The sequence below is a fragment of the Rhea pennata genome, chromosome 17 (assembly GCF_028389875.1).
Source record: "Rhea pennata isolate bPtePen1 chromosome 17, bPtePen1.pri, whole genome shotgun sequence".
NCBI classification, from domain to species: domain Eukaryota; kingdom Metazoa; phylum Chordata; class Aves; order Rheiformes; family Rheidae; genus Rhea; species Rhea pennata.
In genome coordinates, this window is record NC_084679.1 from 12,138,194 (window position 1) to 12,162,718 (window position 24,525).

The following is a 24,525-nucleotide window of genomic DNA, read 5'->3' on the forward strand; positions in this document are numbered from 1 at the left end:
AGGCTGAAAGCTGGGATGGGATATCTGTCCCTCTTCAGACAGCAGTGCCTCGTTCCTAAGAGTATCGCTGCAGTTTTATACCTGGCTAGGAGGTGCACCCATTGGAAAGCAGGTAAAAAACAAAGTGTCTGCGATACAGATAATCATTCTGAAACGCTCAAGAAGGGGAAAGGGCTGAGGACAGTGATCCAAACAGACGCTCACAAGAGCCCCAGTAAGCCCGCGGGAGCACAGATGTCCGCGGGCACGGGGTCCGCGGGGCCCGCCGAGGGTGTCGTGGTACGGCGCTGCGCGGTTGCTCGCGGAAAGGACAAAGAGGAGCTGCCTTGAGGGGGCCTCCGGGTGCAAAACCCCCCCGAGTCAGGGGCTGCCGGGAGCATCTGGCGCCGATCTCGCAGCGCTAGAGCGGCATAGCTGCGCTGCCCCTGCCCGGGAGACTGCGGGACCCAGACTGCCCTCCCGAGGCCTCTGCCCTCTTACTGCAGCCCACACAGAAAGCTCACCCTTCTGTGCAGGCAGAGCGAACTCCGAGCCAGTCTGAACCAGTTCGAATATCACATATGGTTGTTTTGCCTCTGCAGACTTCCTTGTTAGTCCTTGGAGGCTGTGGCTGGCATTTACTTAGCAATAGCTCATGCTGTCAGATGGGAGGGGGAGGGGAGCCTCTCCTTGAACATGTCAGCGGGGGGATGCACGGCGCAATCCGAGATTTCTCTGTCTCCACGCTGGCTCCTTTGTAGTGACTGATGCTGTCTTGATTTTGGGTTATACCTCAGCTCACAATTTCATGAACTCCACATCTGATTTGTTGCAACTTTATTTTCTCTCTTCTAATCATTGTTTTTAGGTTAGGAATAAAACATATTTGTTCTGACTCCTACGTCATTGCTTACAGAAGGCTTTTTATAGGTGAGACCCATGGCTATTCTTATGATCTAGACAGAGGCAACAAAGGAGTAAAAAATAATTTAAAAAAAAGTGCTTAGCTGGGCTAGTAAGTACTTAATAGAGTTTAGTAGCATCTGATGCTTACTATCTTTTAAACAAAATGGCTCTATTATTTTGCTCTTGGTGGATGAAGCCTCAGAGCACACTATCATCTTTAGTTTCAGGCGTCACAGCTCACAAAGGACGTAGGAAAATTGGAGAAAGGGTGAACTGGAATGAAAAGAGGTTTATGAAAACTGGTTTTGAGGAAAAAAATGAAAAAAAAAATTGTTTTGCCTAGAAAGGATAAAGGGAGAAGTGATGGGAATGTGACATACGACCTGTAGCAAGAAGAGCAATGGTCAGCTTTCTCCATTTTAAGCAATCCACATTAATTTGCCTAGGAAAGAAAGAATGCTTAGATTAGAAAGTTGCTTTTGCTTACTCCCACCAGTATCTAGTTAGTACGATTAAGCAATAAAGCATATTAGTTCATTCTCCAGGAGTGTGGACAAACTTTTCCCAAGGAAGATCTGAACATACTTGGCTGTGGCCGGGGAAGAGGGGTGGGTTTGATGACTTTTTGCAGTGTCCCTTCCAGAGCTATTCATCTGTATTGCCTCCCCTTGCACAGCACGCTGTGCTACATGACAGCTTCCTGGTATTTTTCTTCTTTAAGAAAACTTCCTATACACTTTGAATTTTTCCACAGGTGAAAAAGTAGAACAAAATAAAGCCCAGTGGACAGACAGGAGAGAGAAAACAGACATTGTTCATTTTGGAACCTGTGTAAGGTAAATTGCAGAAAGATACCAGCATAGTTGAAACTGGCTCACACTGACTTTAGGGAGGTTTGTTCATCTCCCTCATTCCTAAAATAGCATATTAATTCTCCTGTGAAGTGTTTGTGGGCGGTAGTTTGTATATGTTTTGTGGTGCATGCATGTGTATGTGCACAATACTTTTATATGTAAAATATGTGAGGGTGTAGATGCAGAGCTAATTGCTTGGTTATAGTTCAGGTAGTCCCTTTAAAATTAAGTCTTAAGAAGTAATGTCAGGCTTCATCTCTAAGAATGCAGCAAGAAGAGCAAACCCATTCCCCCAAAGCAGAAAGAGCAATCAAGACTGCCTTTGACAGCTGCCACTGGCATCCTATTAAACTTAATTCTGTAAAACTGCCAGGCACAAATCTTCCCTCATCCTGGAGAAAACTAGAGATGAAAGACAAAATTATGCTTAGAAGTCAGTCGTGGAGAAGACTTTGATCTTTGCTATTAATATGAAGATTTTTGCATTTCTCCCAGATTCCCTGTTGTCCTTCCATGGACTAGAAACTCCAGTTGTTTGCTGGAACTTGGCTGGGTGAAATGAGAAGTGCAAATTTATCTTGTTACATAACAAGAGGGCTGGGAAAGTCTGATTCGTTTCCACAGAGATTACTGCCCAGCCTACAGTCCTGGGATCAGTATGTACAGGAGGAGGTGCTTTCTGTGCAAAATGGCATGGAAGCTTCAGTCCCATGAAGTGAACTACAGAAAATTAATTGAACTGTAAGAACTAGAAGAAATTAACAGGTTGACAGCCCTCTGCAAATGGTTTTGTGCAGACCATGCCTTTGGATGCACATGTGGTTCTGCGATTTCCAGCTGAATGGAATTTGGCCCTTACGTTCTCTCATGAAGAGGTATTAGGTGCAGAGGGCCTGATGTGGTAGTCATTAAAAGTACTTGCTTACTGCAGTAAGTGTTGCCTTTGTAGAGAGTAACTGGAGAGCTAAGGAGCAGAGTAGCTGAGAGTCTGGGCACACCAGGAATGAAAGAGCGCAGAGCAGACATTTTAGCTGGTGATGTCGGCCAGGAGTGACACACGGCTGCTTTTGCCCAACTTAGCAAGTCTGTCTGCAGTATTTTTAATCTGACGTTAGTAAACTAAGCTTATTGTGGTGTTAAATTGTATTGTTGAAATGCGAATCACAGAAGAGCGCTAAGGCTTATGGTTTCACATTCAGCTGTAGTGCTGCCTAATTAACCTGCTCCATCGTTACCCCTCTGTCATGCTGGTGCATTTGGGTTTTTTGTGGCTGTGGACTGCATCCAGCAGGTGACCTGGCTGAAAACAGTTAAAGTGCGGGTGACCTCTCAGAAACGGGTACCGTGGGCTGGATCAGTACACCGAGCCCACTCGTCACACCAGTACCAATGCCAGCGTGACAGGGAGCACTGCCAGGATGGAAACACCTGGGAGCGGAAAGGCAGGGCTGCTGCTCCAGCCAGCACTGTCCTGAGAACTGATTCGTCAAACCCTGAATACAACATGCAGCTTCCTGGCATAGAAGTACTTTTTGTGTTTAGTGTTTTCCACGTGATTTCAAGGTACTACAAAAAAAAAAATAATAATAATCCTTGTCTTCCTTTAAGGGGGCGGAGGTTTGGTTATCCCTCATTTAATAGGTAGAAAGTGAAGGAGCAAAGCAGCGAAGTGGACAAATCGGCCAAGGTCAGAAGGAGCTCTGTAGGAAAGGCAGACCTAGCACCTGCTGCTGCCGGCCTGGGCCTCAGCCACCAACTCACCGGTTGCCCCAGGCCACCTCTGGGAGCTTGGTCAAACAAGACGAGTACTCAGCTGCTTGTTTTTCACTCCTGCAAAACAGCAACGTTGCAGATGGCTCTAGATGCTTGTGTACGGTGGTCTTGGTCACTGGCATCACAGCATCTGAACACCTCTGCCTGTTTGGAAACAGAAGCGTGTATTGTCATGCGTTTGACAGGTCTGCGAAACGGCTTTAGTGCTGTGGCTGAATGCCTGCAAGTGGTTACTGTGAAGCTTTTCCAAGCTTTTAACCTTGTTTTTTTCCACAAGCAGACACAGCTCTTAGCACAGGTGGAGTCAAAGGGGAGGGTGGGGGGAACTGATGGAGAGAGGCGAGAAGCAGGCAAATCCTTAGCGGGGGTGCGCCGCCGTCCCGGGGGGCTGCTCGGCGGGGGCTGCCGGCAGTGCCCCGCGGTCGTTCCCGGGGGCGGCTGCGGGCGCCCCGGGCGCTCGCGTCCCTCCCCGCGGCGCTCCGCGCCGCCGCCCCGGCCGCTCCCGGGGGGGAAGGCAGCGGCGCCGGGGTTGGGGGCGGGGAGGGGGTGGGTGGCTGGGTGGAAATCGCCTTGGCTGCCCGAAGCGGCTCCGCGCTGCCGGGGCTCGGGGGCGGGCGGGCGGCGGCGGCGTTAGGACCCGGCGGCGGCGGCGGCGGGGCGGGGGGGGCAGCGCGGCGCGGCGGTTGTTTACCGGCGAGGCGAGAGCGGGGCAGGTCTCGGCGAGCGGCGGCGCCGAGCCGAGCCGAGCCGGGCCGGGCCGGGCCGAGCCGGGCCGAGCCGAGCCGAGGATGCTGCGCGGGGGCCGGCGGCGGGCGGCGGCGGGCGCGGGGCTGCTGCTGGCCGCGCTGCTGCTGGCCGCCGCCCGCGGCGCCGAGGGTGAGTGGCGGCGCCGCGGGCGCCTTCGTCGCGGCGGGGCGGCGGCGGCGGCGGCGGCGGGGGCGCCCCCCACCCTCCCCTCCGCGCCCCCCCCGCCAGGGCCCGGCCTCGTCTCTCCGCAGAGTGTCTCCGCGGCGACGGCGCGTCCTACCGCGGCAGCCGGCGAGTGGCCTCCGGCGGCGCCCCGTGCCTCAACTGGCTGGCGGTGCGCGGCGGCGGCGGCGGCGCCGCGCTCCCGGCAGGTGGGTGCGGGGCCGGGGCCGGGGCCGGGGGGCTGCGGGCGGGGCCCGCGCTGACGGCCCGGTGCCCCCCCGCAGCCGCCGAGGACCACAACAGCTGCAGAAACCCCGACGGCGCCGCCGCGCCCTGGTGCTACATCCGAGGCGCCGCCGGGAGCCCCGAGCGGAGACCCTGCGACATCGCCCCCTGCCCAGGTAGGAGCCGCCCGGCCCGGTCCCCCGCGCCGGGGCGCTGCGGGGGCCGCCCCTGCCCCTCCCGGCCCCGGGGCGGCGGCGTGTCCTGCCCGCCCGGCCCGCTGCCCCCGGGGCTTGTCGCCGGGGCGGGGACCCCCTGCACCCCAGCAACCCCTCCCGCACCCCCCCCGCACACCGGCACCCCCCCACACGCACCAAAAACTGCCCTGCGACCCCTTGCATACCAGCAACTGCCCCGCAGCCCCCTGCACACCAACAACTGCCTGCACACCAACAGCCCTGCCCCCCCCCGCACACCACACCCCTCTGCACACCAACACCCCCCTGCACTCTGCTGCACCCCAACACGCCCTGTACACCCCTTGAACATTCTCTCCTTGCACCCTGGCAGCCCCCCTCTGCACTCCCCTGCTCCCCAATAGCTCCTCTGCACACCAACAACCCTCCTGCACACCAGCACCCCCCATTCACCCCCCTGCACATTCTCTCCCTGCACCCCAATAACCCCCCTGACTACTCCCCGTGCATACCAACACCCCCTGCACTTCAACCCCCCCACCACTTTCCCCTCTGCACACCAGTTACCCCCCTGCATATCCCCTCTGTACATCCCCATATACTCCTCCGCACTCCAACAACCCTCCCTGCATGCCCTCTCCTTTGCACATGAACAACACCCCTGCAAACACCCTGTGCACACTGACACCCTCCATGTATCCCTCTTGCACACTAACACCCCTCTGCATACAGCAACCCTCCCTACACCAATGGCTCCCTGCACATAAACAACCCAGGCCACGGCAGCCCCACTTTCATCCCTGGGAACAGGGACCAGGTGTCCCCAGGGCTCCCCTTCGCCCTGTGGCCACACATCTGCCTCCCAGCTGTGCCGTGCTCCACCCCTGGAGCTCTTCCCTTAGCACCAGGAAAGGGCTGTGCCAGCCTCGACCCCTGCACCGTCTCCCTCACCACCGCAGAGCTCTGGCCCCCGCTGCGTAAGGTTGAGGTCTGGACATCTAGGATTTGCAGAGATGTTGGTAGAGCATCAGGCTGGGGCGGTTACTGCTGTCTAAACAGTGAGTGCTGAACTGAGCTGGGGGGAGAGGGGGAGGCTACGGGCAGGGGTGGGAGAACTTGGAAAACAAGAGAATTGAGGGGAAGACAGTAAAAGAAAGAAACCCCAAAGAATAGATTCCTCCTGGGTAATTGAGTGTGTCAGCATGGGAAATAATGTGCTAAGAGAAAAACTCTAGTTGAAGCCTATTTCAGGGAGAGGAGATGTTTGTATTGACCAAGTCCAAAGTAACTGCTACTTTTTGGAGCTATTTGCTTCCCTTTGAGCCCCCTTAAGATGTTTGCACTCCTCTGTCCCTCCGGATTTCTTTCTCTGCATGTAAACACTTCCCCCACACATTCACCCTCCACTTTCTTTCACTCTTCATCTTTTGCCTGCTTTTCCCTAAAGATAAAGCAAAACAAACGTTGCTGCCAAGATCTTCACTCCAAACACTCAGTCCTGCAGCTTTGGGATTGGGGAAGTTGACTGACCTTTCAGCCAGTTCACCATTTGTGTGTTTAATGAATCTGGCCATTTTTGTGTCTCAGAGTGGGCACCTTTTTATTGTAGCCATCTCCTGCTGCTCTCTTTAGTTGAGCTTCTCTGGCTGACCTGATGCAGAGTAACCATGCAGTGCAGGAAGCCCTGATTTCCTGTCTCTCATTCCCCTTCTGCACTTCCATTTCACATTCTGCTGAGGACACAAAATGGCTGCAGATACAAACCCATGTGGAGGTATTGCGAGCTATGGGGTGAAATTCAGAGCCTACTGAGAGGTGGAGGGAGTTTTCAGGTGTGGATGCATACTGTGAATGGCATATCCAAAAGGTATGTTTTTTCATTTAGGGCTGGCCTGCCCAGGCAGTAGATGTGTTCTCCTGGCATAGCTTTTGCTCTTCTACAGCTCCTATTTAAACTGTGGCATGAAAGAGGAAGCTGTCTTGAAAAATAGATCTCAAGGCTGTTGATAAAAGGGAATGAATCTGTGCCAGGAACATGCATCCTTGCATACCTTTTGCAGAGCTCTGGCTGAGGAAGGAGTTGGTGTAGTTATGCTAGTCAGTGACTGTGCGGCCTGAAGTGTTGCTGTGGGTTAACCTGCCTGCCACGCTCAAGGAGTTTGCTACATGGCTGCAAGGAAGGACTGGGAGAGAGGAATATCCCTGGGTTGTTTTCACACCACCTGGAGTCTCCTTCCATCAAACTTTTCTGTGTCAGGAGGATTGAGGCAGAAGAGAGATAAATGGACTCCTGGGAAGCTTGGGATGGAGATTCTTATCATCTTGTTTGTGTCTGTTCAGTATGATTGAAGTTGCAGCCTGTATATTGATCCATGCACTAAATGAAGTCATTGTGCACCCCCTGGACTAATGCTCTGAACCTGGGTTTTAATTCTGCTGACTCCTGTGTTGTCTGTGGTGGTGCCTCGCACTCCCCATTAAACAGATTCAGATCAAAGCAAAGTGGGGGAAGAATGTGTTTCTTTCCTGTCTTGGTAGGATTTAGGATTTCTGGCAACAGTGGAAGAGGGAACAAGTGTTTTGACAGTGTACGATAAAGGCAGTTAAGTGATAACAGACTAGATCTGTCCTACTCACTAAGCGTATGTTGCTTTGCAGTACTCACCTTTGCTTAGCATTTAGTATGTCTCTGTTTTCCACCCAACAGATGCTACTTCTACCGCAGCCCCAGTCCCTACAATGGAGGTTGATATTTCTCAGGAGGTCGACCAGGTCTTTGAACCGGCTGATACTTTACCCTCCCGGAGCGAGGCAGCCGCTGTGCAGCCTGTCGTTGGGATCAGTCAGAGAGTGCAGATGAACTCCAAAGAAAAGAAGGACTTAGGGACACTAGGTATGAACCCAGAATCATACACTGGATCCATTCAATTCTGACAGGATGGATTTCTTTTGAAGCTCTGACAGCAATGCGATAGCTGGATTTACAGCCTCTGATTTTGCCTCTTTCCTTCCTTTCATTACAGGGTATGTGCTGGGGCTGATCATGATGGTGATAATCATTGCCATTGGAGCCGGTATTGTCGTGGGATACATCTACAAGAGGTCAGTGGCTTCTCTCCTTTGTCCAAAAGCTGGTGTAGGCGTGAAACAATCTGTACAGATCAGAAGTCCGAGCTCCTGGAGAGCCAGCCAGATCCTAATGAAAAGGCAGATGGAAGCATAAGTTCTCATACATTACTGATGCTGCAAGAGCTTGTCTTGTCACACTGGGAAAATAATAAGAATTAATCCAGTTCTCCTTTCAGTCCATCAGTATGTCCCATTTAAACTTTCAAACTGCTCATATATGTGTTTTGTTTGTTTTTGTCCCTCATGGTGGTTTTCTCAGATGTTTCCAGGAGAGCTGAATTTTAGGTGTAAGCTGGAGGGAGTAATGTGTGAGGTGCCCTCACAGGAACTTTATTTGGTGATCAGAAAAAAAAATCATTCCCCTAGCAGGCCAGCTTCCCCTGTGGTCTTCTGATTCCACTAGTCTAGCTAGCCTTAGGAGAAAGATAAATGGCAAAATCTTTTCTGAACATTTATTGTGTCCCACTTCTTAGTGCTTTTATTGGCAAACAAATTATATTTTGCTAAAGCTCGTATCATCTGCTTTGAGGTCACTTTGATTCACCCTTAAGTTATGACTTGTGCAGCCACTTTATTGTGTTGGGCATAAACCTTTCTGTAGCTTAACAGCATTTGAACATCAAAAGTGTTAGTGTTAATAGCAAGCGTCTTAGTTGTGAGAGTCAGAGCAGGATTAAGAAATATCGGAGAGCGTGGTTGCAAGCGAAAGCCCAGGCTCCCTCTTCCGGGAGTGTTTGCTTTGTATTTTGGCTGTTTGACAGCAGTCTGACACAGCCAAGCAGAAGGAGCGCTTTCCCAAGCTGGGACATGTCCTTATGTAAGTGTTTATAATAAATGTGGATAGAAGAAACACAGGGAGGAGTGTTACATAAGGGGCAAAACACAGAGCGCTGCTTGTCGAGGAATCTGATTCGAGGTGTCGCTTCAGAGAACGCTGTCTGGTGTGCTGGCAGGAATGGCAGCCGCTGCTGTGTGCTTGTAGGCAGCTTTGAAAAGCAGCCAAACTGCTTATGTGCTGACTGGAAACCCCCAGCAGCTCTGCCTGCTGGGGACCACAAGCCCGGTGGGGAGCGGGCGATGCCTGTCTCACCTCACACAGCATCATCGGCAGGAAGGAGCAATGGTCTGAGGTTGAGCTTTGTCCGAATGCAGCTTCCCTTCGTTGTCCGGCCCCACGCAGCCCTCCAGCGGGCTGCAGTGCGAGATTGCCTTCTCTCCCTCGTTCCCCAGTGCCTGGCTCTCAACGCTGCGTGTCTAAGCTGGCAGGTGTGGGTGGGTGTGACGAGAAACCCTTAATGGGTTTAGTAGCTCTGTGGCTTTTGGTGTACACAACTTTCCTGGAGACAGCATGCTATTAATGCCGTCTACTTTTAAAGCGAGGCAGTTCTTCAGCTGTACAGTTTACAGAGGTGTCACCTCCCTTGGCAACAGGCTGGAGAGTGGGTAGGTTTGAGGAGCCAGTTATGGTGTAAAGCTTTTAGCTGCAGCCACAGCAAGCAGGGCCAGCTCTAAAGTAGGGTTTAATGCTTTCAGTAACAGATTCATTTGCTACAAAAGTCTGTTTGCTGTAACAAAAGGCAGAATCTGTCACCCTAGATGTATTTGTTCCTGTCAGATGAAGCAGGCTACGGAAGCTCTTCTGCACAGCAGCAGGCTCTGTGCTGTCTCACTGCTCCCCTGGGCCTGCACTAGCCCATGTCATGAGACTATAAAGTATTAGGAAATAATTGTCAGTGCTGTGGCTTGAAAGAGAAACCTGGTTTTGCAGTCACGGTTTAGCCATAGTTCTGTCAATGAATAAGCCCGTTTATGAGGGAGGAACAGACACTATTTGGCTGCTTCTTGTAGAGCTACACATGTAGGGTACTCTACTCACAGCACTGAGAAGCAGGGAATGTTTCTGGGTCTTGTGTGTGTGGAACATCTGTTTGTTAAGGAGCTGAACTTCTTTCTTTCAGCTGCATCGTTCTGTTGGGACTCCACAGAGCAGTAGCACTCACCCTTTGCACGTTTTTTCTTCTAATTATCTAGGGGGAAGGACCTGAAGGAGAAGCACGAGCAGAAAGTTTATGAGCGCGAAATGCAGCGAATCACACTGCCACTCTCGGCATTTACCAACCCTGCCTGCGAGCTTGTAGATGAGAACACAATCGTGGTGCACACTAACGAGACGCCTGTGGAGGACACGCGCGACGGTAGCGGCCCGCTTATGGGGCAGGCAGGTACCCCTGGTGCCTGAGCAGCTGGGGCAGGAGAGGTACAGGCTGAGCAAAGCCCCCAGCTTCCCACTGTGAGTGCGGGGGGCAGTGCGTGTGTTCATTTCTATTTTGTTTTCTTTTGGATGAAAGCCAGATGGAGGTGATGCAGAGGGACAGAGCAATGGGCTATTCATCACAATCTCTCTGGGGGAACCAGTCAGTGCATGACCAGCTGGGGACTGGTGTGGTGGATCCTGCTGCTTCCTCCCGCCTATCTCCATGGAGTGCCGAGGGGGTAGCAGGGATGATGGGCCAGGTTCACACCTGGCCACAGATCCCATAGTCCAGAGCATGGTCTTGGCTTCCTCTTTTTCTGTTCCTTTCCTGTTGAATGGTGTGCACTGTTACTTGCGTTTCAGCCTAGAACCCCAGGAGGGAGCAGTACTGCAGGGACTGAGGGGAGCTCCACATCAGACGTAGCTAGATAATTACACTCTGATTATAGTTCCTGCCTTTTTGCTTTAGTGACTGAGAGCTGGAGACACTGTCCAGCATCCTGCTACTGAATCTTTTTCTTTTTGAAGGAAGAGTTTATTGGAGGGATGGCTATGGCCAGGAGCAGTATGCCTAGCCCAGTGTCAGTTTGGAAAAGCTGTTCTCAAGCTGCTGACAAATCCAGGTCTTCCAAGGCTGAGGCCACATCTCCATTCCCCTGTGGTGCTACATGCACAGCCAGAGTTGTAGGTGTCCAGGCAGTCTCTGCCTCCTGCTCACTTACACAGCCAAGGAAACCAGAAGGCCAGCAGTAGATACTTGTGGAGTGAAGAAAAGTAACCTGCCCTTCAGTTACCTACAGCAAGTTGAGCACTGAGGGTAGCTAGCATCAGCTTCCAAATTCCCTTGACTGTTTTTGGGGCCAGCTCTGGACCGAGTGGCCAAGCCAGCTGCGGGGGTGACCCAGACACAGTAGCTCCTGCTTCTGGGGCAGGACAGGGCAGCTGCTTTTGCAAGATCCCAAAGTTGGGGCAAGGCTTCTCGCCCAGCCTCCTTCACACACGCTCTGCTTGTCAGCAAGACTCGCTTGCAGACCCTGGCCCCCTTGGAGTGGTTTTGTAACAACTTTTATCAGCGTTTCAGGGAGTTTGGAAGGGATGGCTGCTGCAGCATCTCCCAGGCGGCACTGAGGCAAGGCCATTTCAGGGAAACATCCTTCCCCCTTTCAGGGGATTCAAGCCATTCAAGTAAGTTTTCTAGCCTTCTGCTGTATAGCTTAGGGACTAACCAGGAACAGCACTTGGCAGCAGGGGTTTTAGTCAGTGTTTGATTCAGAAAAGGGAAACATTTTATTTTTAAATGCCTTTTAATACTATTTCTTTGTAAAATGTTTTAAATACCTCATAATGAGAAGGTGCAGGTTATGCTACCTTGTATTAAAGCTTAAAAGAAAAATGCTGTGTGGACACCTGTATGGGCTGTGGCTCACCTGTACATTCCTGCCTGCCGGAGTACCACCCTTTTGCTTGTTGCTGACTTCAAAGTGAGGAGAGGGAAAAATGCTACTTCAGCTTGCCAGGCACAGAGGTAAATCCCTATGAGCAGTATTTCTACTCACCAGCATGACAAGGGGCAGGGAGCTAATGCCCCTGCTGCCAGCAGCTGGCTTAGGACTGGGATGCTGTTCCTGAAAAGCAGCCATGGGCGTGCAAGCCAGTGAGCTGCACTGACTAAGCAGGCAGCCCCTGGGAAGACGTGCTCAGTTACAGCCCCTTCCTGCGCTGATGCAGGTTGCTTCTGCTTTGGTGCCTCTTGGCAGCAGCTCTGATCCTCGGGGGCTGGGTGGACACAGAGCACAGCAGGTCACAGGATGCACTGACATTGCTAGCTTTTTCCATTGGTCCTGGCATCGACAAATGCACCTTAACCATGTATTTTGAGAGCACAGTTACCAAAAAATGGGTTGTATTCTTATCCCTGCTTCAGACCAGATAAGTGGCTGGGCCACTGGAGAGAGGCTTCAGTCCATGCTAACAAAAGCAAACTTAACAGCTTCTTCCCTTTCCACCGCTCCAGGTAAATAGCGCTTAGAGCATTTGCACTGCATCAGTGCTACAAAGCTTCTGTGCAGTCCTGTGAAAGTGGCAGCCGTTTGGCTCAAAAAAGTGAGCTCTTGGATCATATCTAATCTCTGCAGCTCTGATATTACTGTTTTGCAACAACACTAGAAACCCCAAGAAAGCTATAACTTCCTGCTTTATGTACCACAAAGACAACACAATCTTCTTTCCATAGCATACATTTATTGCTTTTAATTTAGTTAGAACACAGAGCTGTGCAAATCACAGTTCATAAACCCCACCCACACATCACCCAGGACTCTCCCCTTCAGGGGTCCCCTCACAAACCAGCCTGGGAGGGGGAAAGGCAGGGCAAGTCCTATAGTAACACTGAATCCACTGGATCCAGTTTAGTGAGGCTCCCCCACTGACTCACAGCACAAGGAGGCCCCAGTGTTTCTAAAACGCCACTACACAAACTAAAAACATCCCCCTCTCACACACACACACACCTTTTGCCAGGTGATGGCTGATCCCATGTTATTTTACACAGTACTTTAAATTCATGGGTAGGGGGAAGAAATCAAAGTAACAGTAAAGACATAACACCCATCCCCCACCATTCAATACAGAAGGGGGGGCAGGAAAGGAGCACACAAAATCCAGTTAAACCACGAGGTCTGTGGAACTTAGGAGCAGGACTTGAGCCAGCTTTTTGTTTGGTTCTGCCAACCTATGTGCTACTGCAGAAGCAGCTTATTTCTTCTTCTCCCCCAGGATGGGTGGAGGTGAGTGCTGGAAGACAACACCCCTGCTGACTCCCATCCCTTTCTTCTCCCCAAAAGCAGGGCATGACCCCTACATTTTCTGCTTGGAGAATCAGCTCAGGTGCAGGAGCAGCTGCAAGAAGGGATCTTCAAAGAGAGTAACTCTCACAGCCTGCAGGGAAGGGTGAGGTAACAGCAACTACATTCTTAGTTCAGCTGCCACACCCAGGAGAATGGGACAATCTCCAGCACTTTCCTGTTCACCAGCAAATCTGTCCTTGAAGTAACCTTGGGCACATACCCCTTTACCGTCATGCACACGAGGTCTGCACTATTTCAGACCTCAAGTAGGATTCCTCAGCTTTCTGCAGAGCACCTTCTGCCAACCTTTTGGTCACCTCATCTTCACAGGCCTAGGGCACCAGCAATCTTAGCTGTCCAGGGACATTCACAGCAGTTCCACACATTCAGGTTCAAATCCTATCCTCTCATCTGGATTAAGGTCCTTGGGTGGGCAGACTCATTGTGCAGGCTCAGGGTCTGAAGATGCTCAAGTGGCTCATTGTTGCCTGCCTTGTTCACCATCAGGAGGGGCAAGCAGAGCTCAACCTTAGTGTTTCTGGACAGGCTTTTGGAGGTATTCAGAGATAAGAGACAGAAAAAAAAAACTCACAAAAAAAAAATCATACACACTTCCCCACAGACAAGATGTTTCAGGAGAGCTGCCCAGTTCCTGGGGCATTTCACTCCCTCCCCTGACACACACACTAGAGGCCAAAATCTCAATAGGCAGATGTGGAAAACACACACATGAACACACACACTGTCCTGGTGGGGTCTTTTGCTGGGTGCCTGATTTCCCCAGCTTTCTGAGCATAGTCAGTCTGGGAGAAGCAGTTCCAGAAGTGCTGGTCTTTACCAGGAGTCTCCTAAAGCAGTTCCCTCCCTGGCAGACAGGCCAGGATGGCTTCACAGCTTGCAGCCAAGTTCTAAGGCACCACAGTAAAGCCTGAAAGAGCCAGAGAAACACATTTCTCAAGCCAGAAAAATAGTGTTGAGCAGCTTTCCTAGGTGCAATTGGCAGGAAACAGCCCTTTTCTCTTCTGAAAGATGCCACAAATCCACAGTGAATCAGGAGGTCCAAGAGGAGGGGCAGGTGTGTTGGATGCGGGGGGGAGAGGCAATGCAGCAAACGCACAGCGTGGTGCACCATTAATGCCCTGGAAATGGCTGAAGTGCATCTCCCTCCCTGTCGCTCACGTCAGATCTCACGGAAGTGGTGCAGGCAGTAGGACGGACTGACTAGGTTGTGTTTTCAGGTAGCTTGTCACGGCTCAGTCCATACTGCACGCTCACGTTGTGGTCCAACTCTTCCAGCTCAGATGGGAGGGGGATCGCCAGTTCTCCCAGGAAGAGAGAGAGCGCTTCAAAGCAATCTTCCAGCTTGGAAAAAGTGGGCCTAGAAGGAAAAAATGAGTAGATGTGAGTGGGGAAGCAGAGGAAGAACATCATCTGGAACAGCTGGGCCAGGTGTCTATCCAGGCCACTGTCCCCTGCAGAGAAGTGTGAACTGGGACATGATCCTTCCCCATTTAGTTTCAGAGACTGCAGAGATCACATCTATCCAGGACTATCAATTTTTACAGGTGCTGACCAGACAGGCCTGGCCCTTTTTGAACCCACCTGGCATCAATACTGTCTTGAAGCTACAAGTTTCACAGCTGGAATCACATGTGAAATATCTGCATTTCAAACCTGCTGCTAAGGACTGTCCCTACTTTTCACACATGAGAAACTGAACAATCACATCTTCTTTACCATCTTCATCTCAGATGTTGCCTCAGAGGTCTGTCATAGACAGCAGTGTCTCCCAAGCTGATGTGTTCTTAGTCACCCTTCACATGGAAGTCTCTGAGCAGTCCCACAGAAGGTAGAAACACAACCCTCCTCCATCCTCTGTGCTAAGCAATCCTTCCACCAAGGATGTAAGGACACATCCTCCAGGTTTACAAAGAGTCCTCCTGCCCGAGACCTACCTGCTCTCTGGTTCCAGTCTGCAGCAAATGGCAGCCAGAGGGAAGAAGGCTGGAGGACAGTCAGCAGGAACAAACTTTTCCCAGAACAACTTGACATTAAGGCCAAAATCCAGTGTGCGTGGGAGGCAGTCCGGATCCGCATACACCTGGCCTATGATCTAGTGGGAGAGGAGGAAAGGAACGCTTAAGTACAGCAACAGTCCTGGAGTGTTCATAAGCAGGAGACTCTAGCATCAGGCAAGGGCTTCTTCAAAGTATTAGGGCAAAAGGGAAAGAGCAGAAACACTGAAATTGCGTGAGTCCCTCCTAAGGGTGGGGGGAGGCCCTAGCTGCACAATGGATCAAGCAAGGTGCTGAATACAGACAAATTTAATGAGAAATCTTTGCAACACCTGGCAATGTGGCTACTGTTGTGGAAGGAGGCCCAGCCACCTTCTGTTTCTCCCCAGGGTTGTCTGCTGGAAGGTACACAATTGTGTGCATCTTCCAGAGAGCTGCACAGCATCTAACTGCTAGGTCAGCTACTCTGCTGTCTGCTGCTGGGGACAACGCAGCCCCTCTCCATCGCAGGTAACGGACACAACCTGCATCACCATTCCTTCCCTCCTCCTCCCACACAATCCTCCCATATCACCAGCAAAGCACTATCCTACAGAGCTTGTGAACCATGCACCATGAATGGAGCTCTCTGCTACTGGCAAATTCACCCCACCCACAGCCAGAAAGGAGAGGGAGGAAAGAACAACCATAACAAATGCTCAGGGGTTGCAGAGCTAGTGAAGGAAAAGGATGGGCAGAACAGAGAGAGCCTGCTGCAGCACTCAGCAATTCCCAGTACTCAACACCATACTCCACTGAGGTGCACTCACCACCTCCAGCACTAGGTGCCATCAAGCAAAGCTCAGAAGTGCCAGACGCACGCAAGGGCTAGGAAGAGGGAAGGAGCCCTCAGCAGGCAGCTGTAGGGTAATCTGGACCTAGAAAAGGTCAGCATTCCTGCAGTCTCTCACATGCAGAAAAGTATCAAATTTAAAGCCTCATCAGATATCATGAAATGGGTGTTCTTATTTATAAACACCACAGCTTTCCTATGCCAATAACTTAGTAGGACAACCATTCCTGTAATAAGGCAGTGGAACACCCACTATGTATTCTGGCAGAGTTATTTCCTTATCTAAGTACGCTACTTCTTTTTTTAGCATCTTTATTTTGGTGACAACGGAAATGCTTACCTGCCACCACCCCTTTGTTTTTTTTTTCTAGAAGAAGCAATTGTTTTAATCCGTCATATAGATTTTTCAAGTTCCCAAACCCATCACTCACAACCACAACATTCTCTGAGAGGAGAGCCCAGTGTAAATAGAGCTCCAGATGAGGCCACAAAGATTTAGACTCAGATATTTTCTTCATGTCCTTCATCCAAGCATGGAGGAGGAAACCATGCTGGTCTCCCCTCACATTCCTGAAACTGCTGTGTTATCTGTACACACAGCAACCTTAAAAAGCCACCAGCTATTTTCATTTTAAAACATGTATACGATAGTAGAAATGCAAAGAAAGGGTAGGGTGTTTTTTGCTCTGCAGACAGAAAAGCCCGACAGCAATAAGATCATGCATGAGCTCAGAGATAGCCTAAGCCTACAGATTTCAGGATGAAAGCTTCAATCTGCAAAGAGATTTTAACTTCTTTGAAATCAACTGCCACCCAGGATGGAGGCTCTGAATCTGTTGAGGTAATTATACAGCTGAATATTCTTTTACTGAGGCAACAGGAGAAAAAAAGTCAAGTTTTAGAAAACAACTCTGGCAAAATGGACACCAGGGTTCAGTCAGAACCAGCTGGACTTCTTTACAGCTTCTTTTAGTCCAAAAGGAACTTCACTATTTTTTTTTCAGTCCAGAAGGAAACACCCTCTGAGACCAAAAAGTTACAAGACAGGCATCTTCCTTGAGGGGACAGAGGCAGAAGGAGCTTGTTTGTACTCCAGCCTAACTCATTGAGCTGTTAAGTCACAAGCTACAGATCCAGCCACCGGGAAATGTCTGATACAATGCGTGGCAGAGATGACAATGGGGAAGGAGAAGCACAAAGATATCATGTAACGACCTAGGCCTTACCTCACAGAGAACAATCCCAAATGAGAAGATATCCACGGTTTCATCATAGCTCTGTCCTGCAGGAAACATAAGAAATGCAGCTCTATGAGACAGTTCTCCATCCAACTATTCCAGGACCTGCCAGCAGTATCCCAGGCTTGGCCTCCAAAGCTTAACTAAACCTATTCCCCTGAGGGCCCTACCAACAGAAGATACAGCAGGGCTTAAATCTGGGCTGGGCTGGTTGCCCCAAGATGGGAAATGACGTATGTATGCCAACTGTATCTTCCCACACACAATCACCACATATTTTAACTCTGCTTCTTACTTCTACATGGGAAAGCCTCACATGTCAGAGGTTTGAGCAAATTCTAAGGACACCTCTGGAAAGCTTTTGCCCAGTCCCATTGATTGCTGTTCTTGTGCCTCCCCACAGAGCACTTGAGCTGTTATTCAGCTTCCCCGGCAGTCAGTGAGTGCCCAGTCCCTGCTGCAGTGACTGCAGAGGTAATAAATTACACACTAGCAGCACTTTGAATCTGGGAAAGCATACCGGCTCCTGCAGGCTATTCTCCGTTTATGGACACTCCCCCCTCCCCAGCCAATACTGGAACAACAGCTAGGAGTACAGAGCAGTGAATCTGGTAAACAGCCTTGCCTCGAGAGGTGATGTCAGACTGCTCTCTTGCTGCCTGACAAATGCCAGGTCTGAGGCAGCCTCTGAGAAGCAGGCTCAGACTCCAGCAGGGCCTTGAGAGAAGCAGAATGGAGCAGCATACAAGAAAGCAACACAGAGAAGGGTTGAGTATGCGGGAGAAGATCCATGTCCTCCTGGTGCACTATGTCTAACCAGTTAGGCAATGTCACAACCAGCCCAACTGCCAAGAACTGTCAGAAGATCTGTTTGTTATGAGAAAATTGTGCCTGCTGTTTTTCACCCATACCTCAACTCCTGCAGAGACAGTTTTGTCCCTGAGGGATGTGGTTCATCCCTAACGCAATGACTGTCGTATGTCAAAAATAAATTTCCAGTGCCCTTAGACACCCCTGGCCCTGAGGCTCCAGCAAACCTGGTAGTAGATGGCTTCTCCCTGGATCTATGCAACAGCACAAGTAAGCCTCACCGTGGAGTTCAATACCTCCCTACCTCACAAGGACACTCATAAAGCACGAGGCTATTACAGAAATTATTTCAGGTTCAATCTTGTTTCAAGCCTCATTTTCTTCCCTGGACCGTAGCAAGTTTAAGTCTACCTGGGCCATAGCAAGTTTAGGTCGATTGCTCTCCTGAGGAGTCCTGCTAGGAAGATTACCTCTGCCGGTACAAAGGCTCATCAGGGCAGGTACAGCAAGAGGAAGTGCAGCCGGGCACTTCTGTGTACAAATAAGCTCACATATTAGTAGGTCTAAAACCATATGCTCTAATAGGTTTGACTGTTACTAAGGGATAGGAGCTTTCAGTAATCCTCTCATCTCTATACCTTGTCACAGGCTGGCTCCTCATCTGCATCTGGTATCAGTATCTTACCATTTAACATCTCTGGGGCCATCCAGTATGGGTTCCCAACCACTGTGTAGCGCTTTTTCCTGTCACTCTTGCGCAGCGTTCGCTTCTTGGCAGAAGGCTTCTCCAGTGTGGGCTTTTTTCTCTCCTCCACAATCAGCCGAGACAGACCGAAGTCAGCCACCACCACTGTCTTATCCTACACAAGGGATTTAGTACAAACCACAGGTTCCTCTCAGTTCCCTTCAAGGGCAAAAGGCTGCAATTCCTGTTCACTACTGACTATACTAGAAGGGCTACTGGCAAGGTTTCTTGCAGCCAGATGAGTACAACAAGCCATCTGGACAGGTGTAGGACACCCAATTCACAATCCCAACTTGTCTTTTCCTCTCTTCATTGTCTAATTTTTTCCTGTGTGGTCATCAACTCTAATCCCATTAATTTGGCTACACTTGCCAGAGCAAGCTTGGACTTTTTAGACCTTCCTATTCTACCTGGCCAGAAATTAACCAAGACTTTAGGCTGGGTCATCTGAAACCTAGATACCGATCTCATATTCCAGCCATTGAGCAGAGGCAGGGCTTGAGAGAATGAAGCTACACAAAAGCCTTGTGACTTAGCACTTCAAAAAGAGGGAGCACGCACAAGTGCGCACACACCCACACACTTCTGAATCCTGAGTGGCAGTAAAAAAGTCAGCAAGTGGTTCAAAGAACAGTCAGCTGTAGAGAATGGTTCATAGTTGAGATAAGGAATATACCTGAGCTAATTCTCATATTAACAGGAGATGCTACCACAGGAGAGAAGATGAGAGAGCAGGATGAAGAAAGAGTGAAAACAAATTGGAATATCCTACACAAAAATGAAACTGTAGTTAAAAGGCACCCTGAGCTCAGTTCCACATCCTGACAAAAGAGGGCTCCAAACTGAACATCACATGGAGAAAATCAGGGAAGCAAGAGAATGAGGAGGGAAGCAGCATGCTGTGGGGAAAAGAGGTGTAGCTCACCAACTTGATTAGGCAATTGTGTGAATTCAGGTCTCTGTGAATGATGCACATGGAGTGCAAGTAGGCCTGGAACAGAAGGAGAGAACTCAGCGTCAGAGGGTGCCAGACAAACACCTTTGCATTTACAGCCCTCAGCACATCCCAGTTCCTAGCAGCCAGGCAACACTCACAAGCCGTCATATACCACATTGCTGAAGCTGCTAACCCAGCCCCTGAAGGTTTGCTCCTTAATGGGAAGAGCAATCTGACTCACCATTCCGGAGGCAATTCCTTTGGCAAAGCTGACCTTCTGCTGCCAGGGAAATGGGTCCTGAAAGACAAGTCCTCAACAGTCAGGGAATACCTTACCAGCCAGGTGGTGACAGCTATTCCTTCTTGGCAGAGGCTCTTAGAGCAGTCAGAGAGAGATAATTCAGCCCCAAGAAGGAAGCACTTCCATGCTCTAGGCTCCCTATAGCAAGGGGAAACTTTTCCGCGCAACAAAAACCATAAAGTAGACATGACCTCAACGCAGCGACACCCTCATCCTAGAGGATGTAGAGGTCTACCAGACTCTCTATCAGTACAAACTCACTGCATTGCGGAGGAAGTCCTTCAGGGTGCCCCCCTCAATGTACTCGGTGAGGAGATTCAGCTTCTTGTCCTTGTACAGTACTCCGATGAACTTCAGCACATTCGGGTGATCCAGGCTGCGCATCACTTTCACCTGGAAAGCAGAGATATCCTAGTCCCATAGAAGAGAATGGAACAAGTCCTGACAAATCTTCTGTGGTGATATTTTTACTGCTCCTGCCCCAGAGGAGAGCATTCCAGTCCTAGAAGTCACCTCCAGGGATTACAGAGTGCCCCCAAACCTCAACCTTAAGGCAGTCTGTTACCTATTGCCTCTTCATTTCCATATTGCATGATTAGCCTGATCTTAGCTTTTAAGGAGAAGCCCTTAGGTTTGGTCAATTTTTAAGAGATGACTGCTCTTCAGGGCAGCTAGCTATCCTGTACTGCATGCATCAGGGCTAGAAGAGCAGCACCAGGTGCTTAGTGATCCCTTTAAGCTAAATCTGACCTCAATAAACATGGAAAATTACAGCATGAGGGTTAAACATCGCATGGATATCAGCTCTTACTATTTGTATTTTTGCGCAAGGCTCAAGGGATAAATCCTGTATATATTCACACAGCTCAATTTGCCTTCGATTCATAATGCTTTTTATCATTGAAAAATTAATGAACTGGGAGCTGATGCCGTGTCTACTGCTCAGTTTAGGTGAATCACATTTCAATGCAGCAAATATTCAGCTAGAGTCAGGCTTTTCCCAGTGTGATGCCTCTGTTCTCGCTGCCTGATTCCTGCCAGGGTGCTGGCATGATCACTCTCCCACTGGAGAAGAGAAGGAAGAAAGTAACACCACACTATTAGCTCAGAAACTTCTTGAAAACTTGCTCCCACCTCTGTCAAGAAAGTCTTCTGTGTTTCCTCATCACAGCGAATCAGCTCCTTCATCACCATCACCTTTCCTGTTGCTTTGTGAGTTACCTGGTGGAAAGAGACACCACAAATACAGGGAAGGTCTCAAATATATAGCTCCAATGCTCTTGCAATTCTTCCAAAAAAGAGGGTAACATCTCCCAGCATCCAGAGAGGGACGTAGATGGGAGAAAATTCAGAACCCAGGGAGCTGCAGAAAACAACGTAAAATTTCTCCTTTCAGAATTCAGCAAAAAATTTGTAAGTGAGACAAAAACTACCTAAAGCTGACAAAGTCATACCAGGAGATCAGCAGCATCCCAAGCACCAGAGCTGAAGGCTCCATTTTAGGTTGCACAGGGTTCAGCATGCACACAGGCCACTGAAGCCTCTGACACCATCAGTTCCATACTTGTGCAAGCCTTGAGTTCCCTTATAGAAAGGGTTTGCTCAACATGATGCTCACATTTTTAAACAGACTCTAACAGTTATGTTCTCTATCAGCAAAGGCACCAACATTCATTTACATTAGAAATCAGACCAAACAACCCAGAACTACATATTTACATATGCTTCAGTGCCACGGGGACTCTGGAGCTGCTAGCTTCTGATAAGCTTATCAAACTGATTCTTGTGCAAGCTGAGCTGGGATGCATAGGCTATCCAGTTAAGGTAGGAAGCAGTTGTCTTTCCATGCTCCTTGGGAGTAGTGTATTGCTACCTGCAAGGAAGGTCCCAGAATGGTGGCAAACACCCAGAAATCCACCATAAACATCAGACCAAGACACTTTCTGGCTCTTAAACGTGAAAGCATTTCTAGATACTCAAGAGCTGTTGGCTCTTATACAACCAGTTCCTGGCATTTTGCTGTGTTCTGGAGGCTTCTTTTAACTACATCTCTGCTTGCTCCCACACGCCATGGAAGCAACGTAAAGGGGCCAGATTCTGATGAGCAGGTTTTCTTGGAAATCCTCTCTCCCTTAATTTGTTTAGCTTGGACAGCTTAGTCTACCTAGGATCCTTGTATAATTAAACAAGCACCTTCTCTCTAGGAACAGAAGGGAACTATTCTGACCAGATACAAAACTTGCTGCATCAAAAACATTCAATCTGGAGCTCAGGAATGTTGTCATTTCTTTTTGTTCCACATCTTTTAAAATAAAAAGCCTTTCACAAAACCTCCAGGTCTGCAACTCAGAACACAGGACTGAGTTTTGGTATTTAGGAAACTGGTGAGCTCTTGCAAATATTGTGGCATTAGTGCTGCTTGGAATCATCTGACTTAGCAAGGTGGAATATCAATGCATGGAATGACAGAACAATGCAAGAGAAGCAAGAGTACGATATTCTTCTGCTCCTGTCTGGAACAAAGCATCCAAATTTAAATAGCCAGCCAGGGAACACTACACATTTCAGCGACATGGAAGCCAGGGACATCTAATACCCAAAGATAAAAGGAAGTGAAAGACAAAGACAAGACAAGGCTAAGTGTAATTCTTAAGCTGACATACCAGCAAAAATGAAATAAGTGCCATCACTGAACCCCAAGAGGGAGATTTTAACTCCTAGAGCATGCACCAGAACGGGATGGCTATCAGGCAATTTGAATGAAAAGAAATGCCTTTGTGCCATTAACTGTGAACATAGATGACAAAAGCATGCAACAGAGGAAAGGTTCTGCTTACCTGGACCTGCTATTTCTCTATGAGCAGAGGAGAAGAGAAATATGCTCATTAGTATAGATCAAAAGCATTGGGTTTGTAGTACTGTCTCACCAACTCTCATGGAAGCATGAGATGGATATGGTGGCTGGACACCTGAAGTTCACGCAGGTATAAGGAGAGAAGTCCCATAGCATGGCAAATGGTGATAAGGGGAGCTCACACCACCTTTGGTAACGCAAGGAGAAGCTGCTCCCTGATGCTATTAGAGATGCCAGGGTAAGAGGTCCTGAAGCACCCTCAGTCAAGACTAGAGAGTTTAAATATAAGACAGCAGAATTGCTATGAAAGGAGATTTTAATTCTGAGTCGTGCAAGCCCTGACAGCTACCAGCATATTGACAAAACCATTTAGGCTCTGCTAGGTGTTCGGAGTTGGTTACTACATCCTCCACACACTCCTGAATGTCAGGCTGATCCCACACTAAGGGCAGTGAGAAGTGCTGAACTGAGGAGTTGAATGCACCTCTTTGTAAGAAAGATTCTTGTAAGAGCAAGTTTCCCATTACCCCCACTTCACCCAGATGGTGGCTGCAACACAGGCACTCTGGAGCTTTTAATCTAACCCAAGAGACTGGTCTTCATGGGCAAGGTTGGCATTCAAAAGAGATAGAGTCAAACCCACCTACTGCCAGAGACACCCAGGGACAAGGATCAAGACAGAGAAATTGATCTCACTGAACCAGGTGAGTTCCCAAACTGATCATTATCAGCAGGGCAATGAAATGCCACTGAGACAGTGGCAAAGCTTCCTGCAATACACAAACACTGGTGATGTGATCAACGTTTGGGGAGCTCCCTCACCTTGATTGCTTGCCCAAAAAATCCTTTTCCTAGTACTTCGCCATGAATTAGGTCGCAGGGCCGGAAGATCTGCTGGGAACAGCTAGAAGAGGAACGCAGGGATTCAGAGCGACTGATGTCACGGCTCAAAAGGAGTGGTTCCTTTGGAGAACTGGGGCCAGGAGACTTAGAAATGCTGTTACTTCGCCTAGAAAGCAAAGGAGACAGGAAGATCAGGGAAGCTGCTAGGAAGCTTTTGGTTCAACATATGTTATCACTCGCTCCTAAGGAACCAAATTCCAGAGGTGCTTCAATATTCTTCGTATCTCAAAAGCCAGACACTCTCCTAGCACCATGGAAGCTCTTTACAAATCCCCAGTAGCTTCCAAGCCAGAGCTGCCTAACAACAACACATCTTCTGCCCTGTCAGTCAGAGGAGGAGTTCCTGAGAAAGAAGCAACAGTAAAGAGGCAGCTCTTGCTAGCTCTGAACAAAACTTAAAATGCTGTGAAATGACTGAATGAGCAACTGAGGGCCCCAGTGTAAGACAACAAGATTTCTCCCAATGCTGAAATCCCAGCTCTCAGTCATACTCCCATAAAGAACACCTCTTCCCCCAAACATTTAAGGATGGTAAAAATCTGACCTTTCCATTTTCTAGCTATAAAACTAGGCAACTTTGGTAGCTTAAAAGTAGAGGTCCTTATTTTTATTAATGAAAGACTGCCAGCCTGGAAGGGAACAGAGAACATATATGACAACAGCAGGACCAAGAGCTCTCCACCTCTTTGCCAGTGGTTCATACCACCGATCAGTCATGTCTTTGCTGTTACTTGCAATCACAGAGCCCAGGCACAGTGCAGCCTAGCCAGGCAGCACAGGGCCAAGCCAAGCTAGGTCAGAGGCAGCTCTTCCAAATTTCT

General features: G+C 49.4%; 2 protein-coding genes across 6 annotated transcripts in view; one reads left to right on the top strand and one right to left on the bottom strand.

The window, feature by feature from the left end:
* On the top strand, nt 1-11,616 carry PIK3IP1 (phosphoinositide-3-kinase interacting protein 1). Of its 2 annotated transcripts, none has more exons than XM_062589991.1 (6): nt 1-112; nt 4,511-4,630; nt 4,706-4,822; nt 7,548-7,733; nt 7,864-7,942; nt 10,001-11,616. In XM_062589991.1, the coding sequence occupies exons 1-6, from the start codon at nt 16-18 to the stop codon at nt 10,206-10,208; spliced, it is 807 nt and encodes a 268-aa protein (XP_062445975.1). In that variant the 5' UTR covers nt 1-15; the 3' UTR covers nt 10,209-11,616. The 2 variants fall into 2 exon arrangements, with proteins under 2 accessions (XP_062445975.1, XP_062445976.1); XM_062589992.1 differs by lacking the exon at nt 1-112 and adding an exon at nt 4,205-4,388.
* Nucleotides 11,617-12,444: 828 nt separating this feature from the next.
* LIMK2 (LIM domain kinase 2) overlaps nt 12,445-24,525 on the bottom strand; it is a 35,720-nt gene continuing 23,639 nt past the window's right edge. For all 4 annotated transcript variants that reach the window (XM_062589666.1, XM_062589663.1, XM_062589665.1 and 1 more), the window contains exons 8-16: nt 23,624-23,810; nt 21,082-21,168; nt 20,209-20,340; nt 19,888-19,944; nt 19,635-19,700; nt 18,650-18,824; nt 17,143-17,198; nt 15,025-15,182; nt 12,445-14,447 (exon numbers count right to left, since the gene is read on the bottom strand). In XM_062589666.1, coding sequence (XP_062445650.1) covers nt 14,291-14,447; nt 15,025-15,182; nt 17,143-17,198; nt 18,650-18,824; nt 19,635-19,700; nt 19,888-19,944; nt 20,209-20,340; nt 21,082-21,168; nt 23,624-23,810 — 1,075 coding nt within the window. In that variant the 3' untranslated portion in view covers nt 12,445-14,290. The remainder of the gene's footprint in view (nt 14,448-15,024; nt 15,183-17,142; nt 17,199-18,649; nt 18,825-19,634; nt 19,701-19,887; nt 19,945-20,208; nt 20,341-21,081; nt 21,169-23,623; nt 23,811-24,525) is intronic.

Excerpts from the sequence above, each read along its gene's own strand:
- PIK3IP1 (XM_062589991.1), top strand. The coding sequence starts at position 16 with ATGGGATATCTGTCCCTCTTCAGACAGCAGTGCCTCGTTCCTAAGAGT. Across the intron at positions 113-4,510 it reads GTGCACCCATTGGAAAGCAG|AGTGTCTCCGCGGCGACGGC; the intron begins GTAAAAAACAAA and ends GTCTCTCCGCAG. Across the intron at positions 7,943-10,000 it reads GTGGGATACATCTACAAGAG|GGGGAAGGACCTGAAGGAGA; the intron begins GTCAGTGGCTTC and ends CTAATTATCTAG.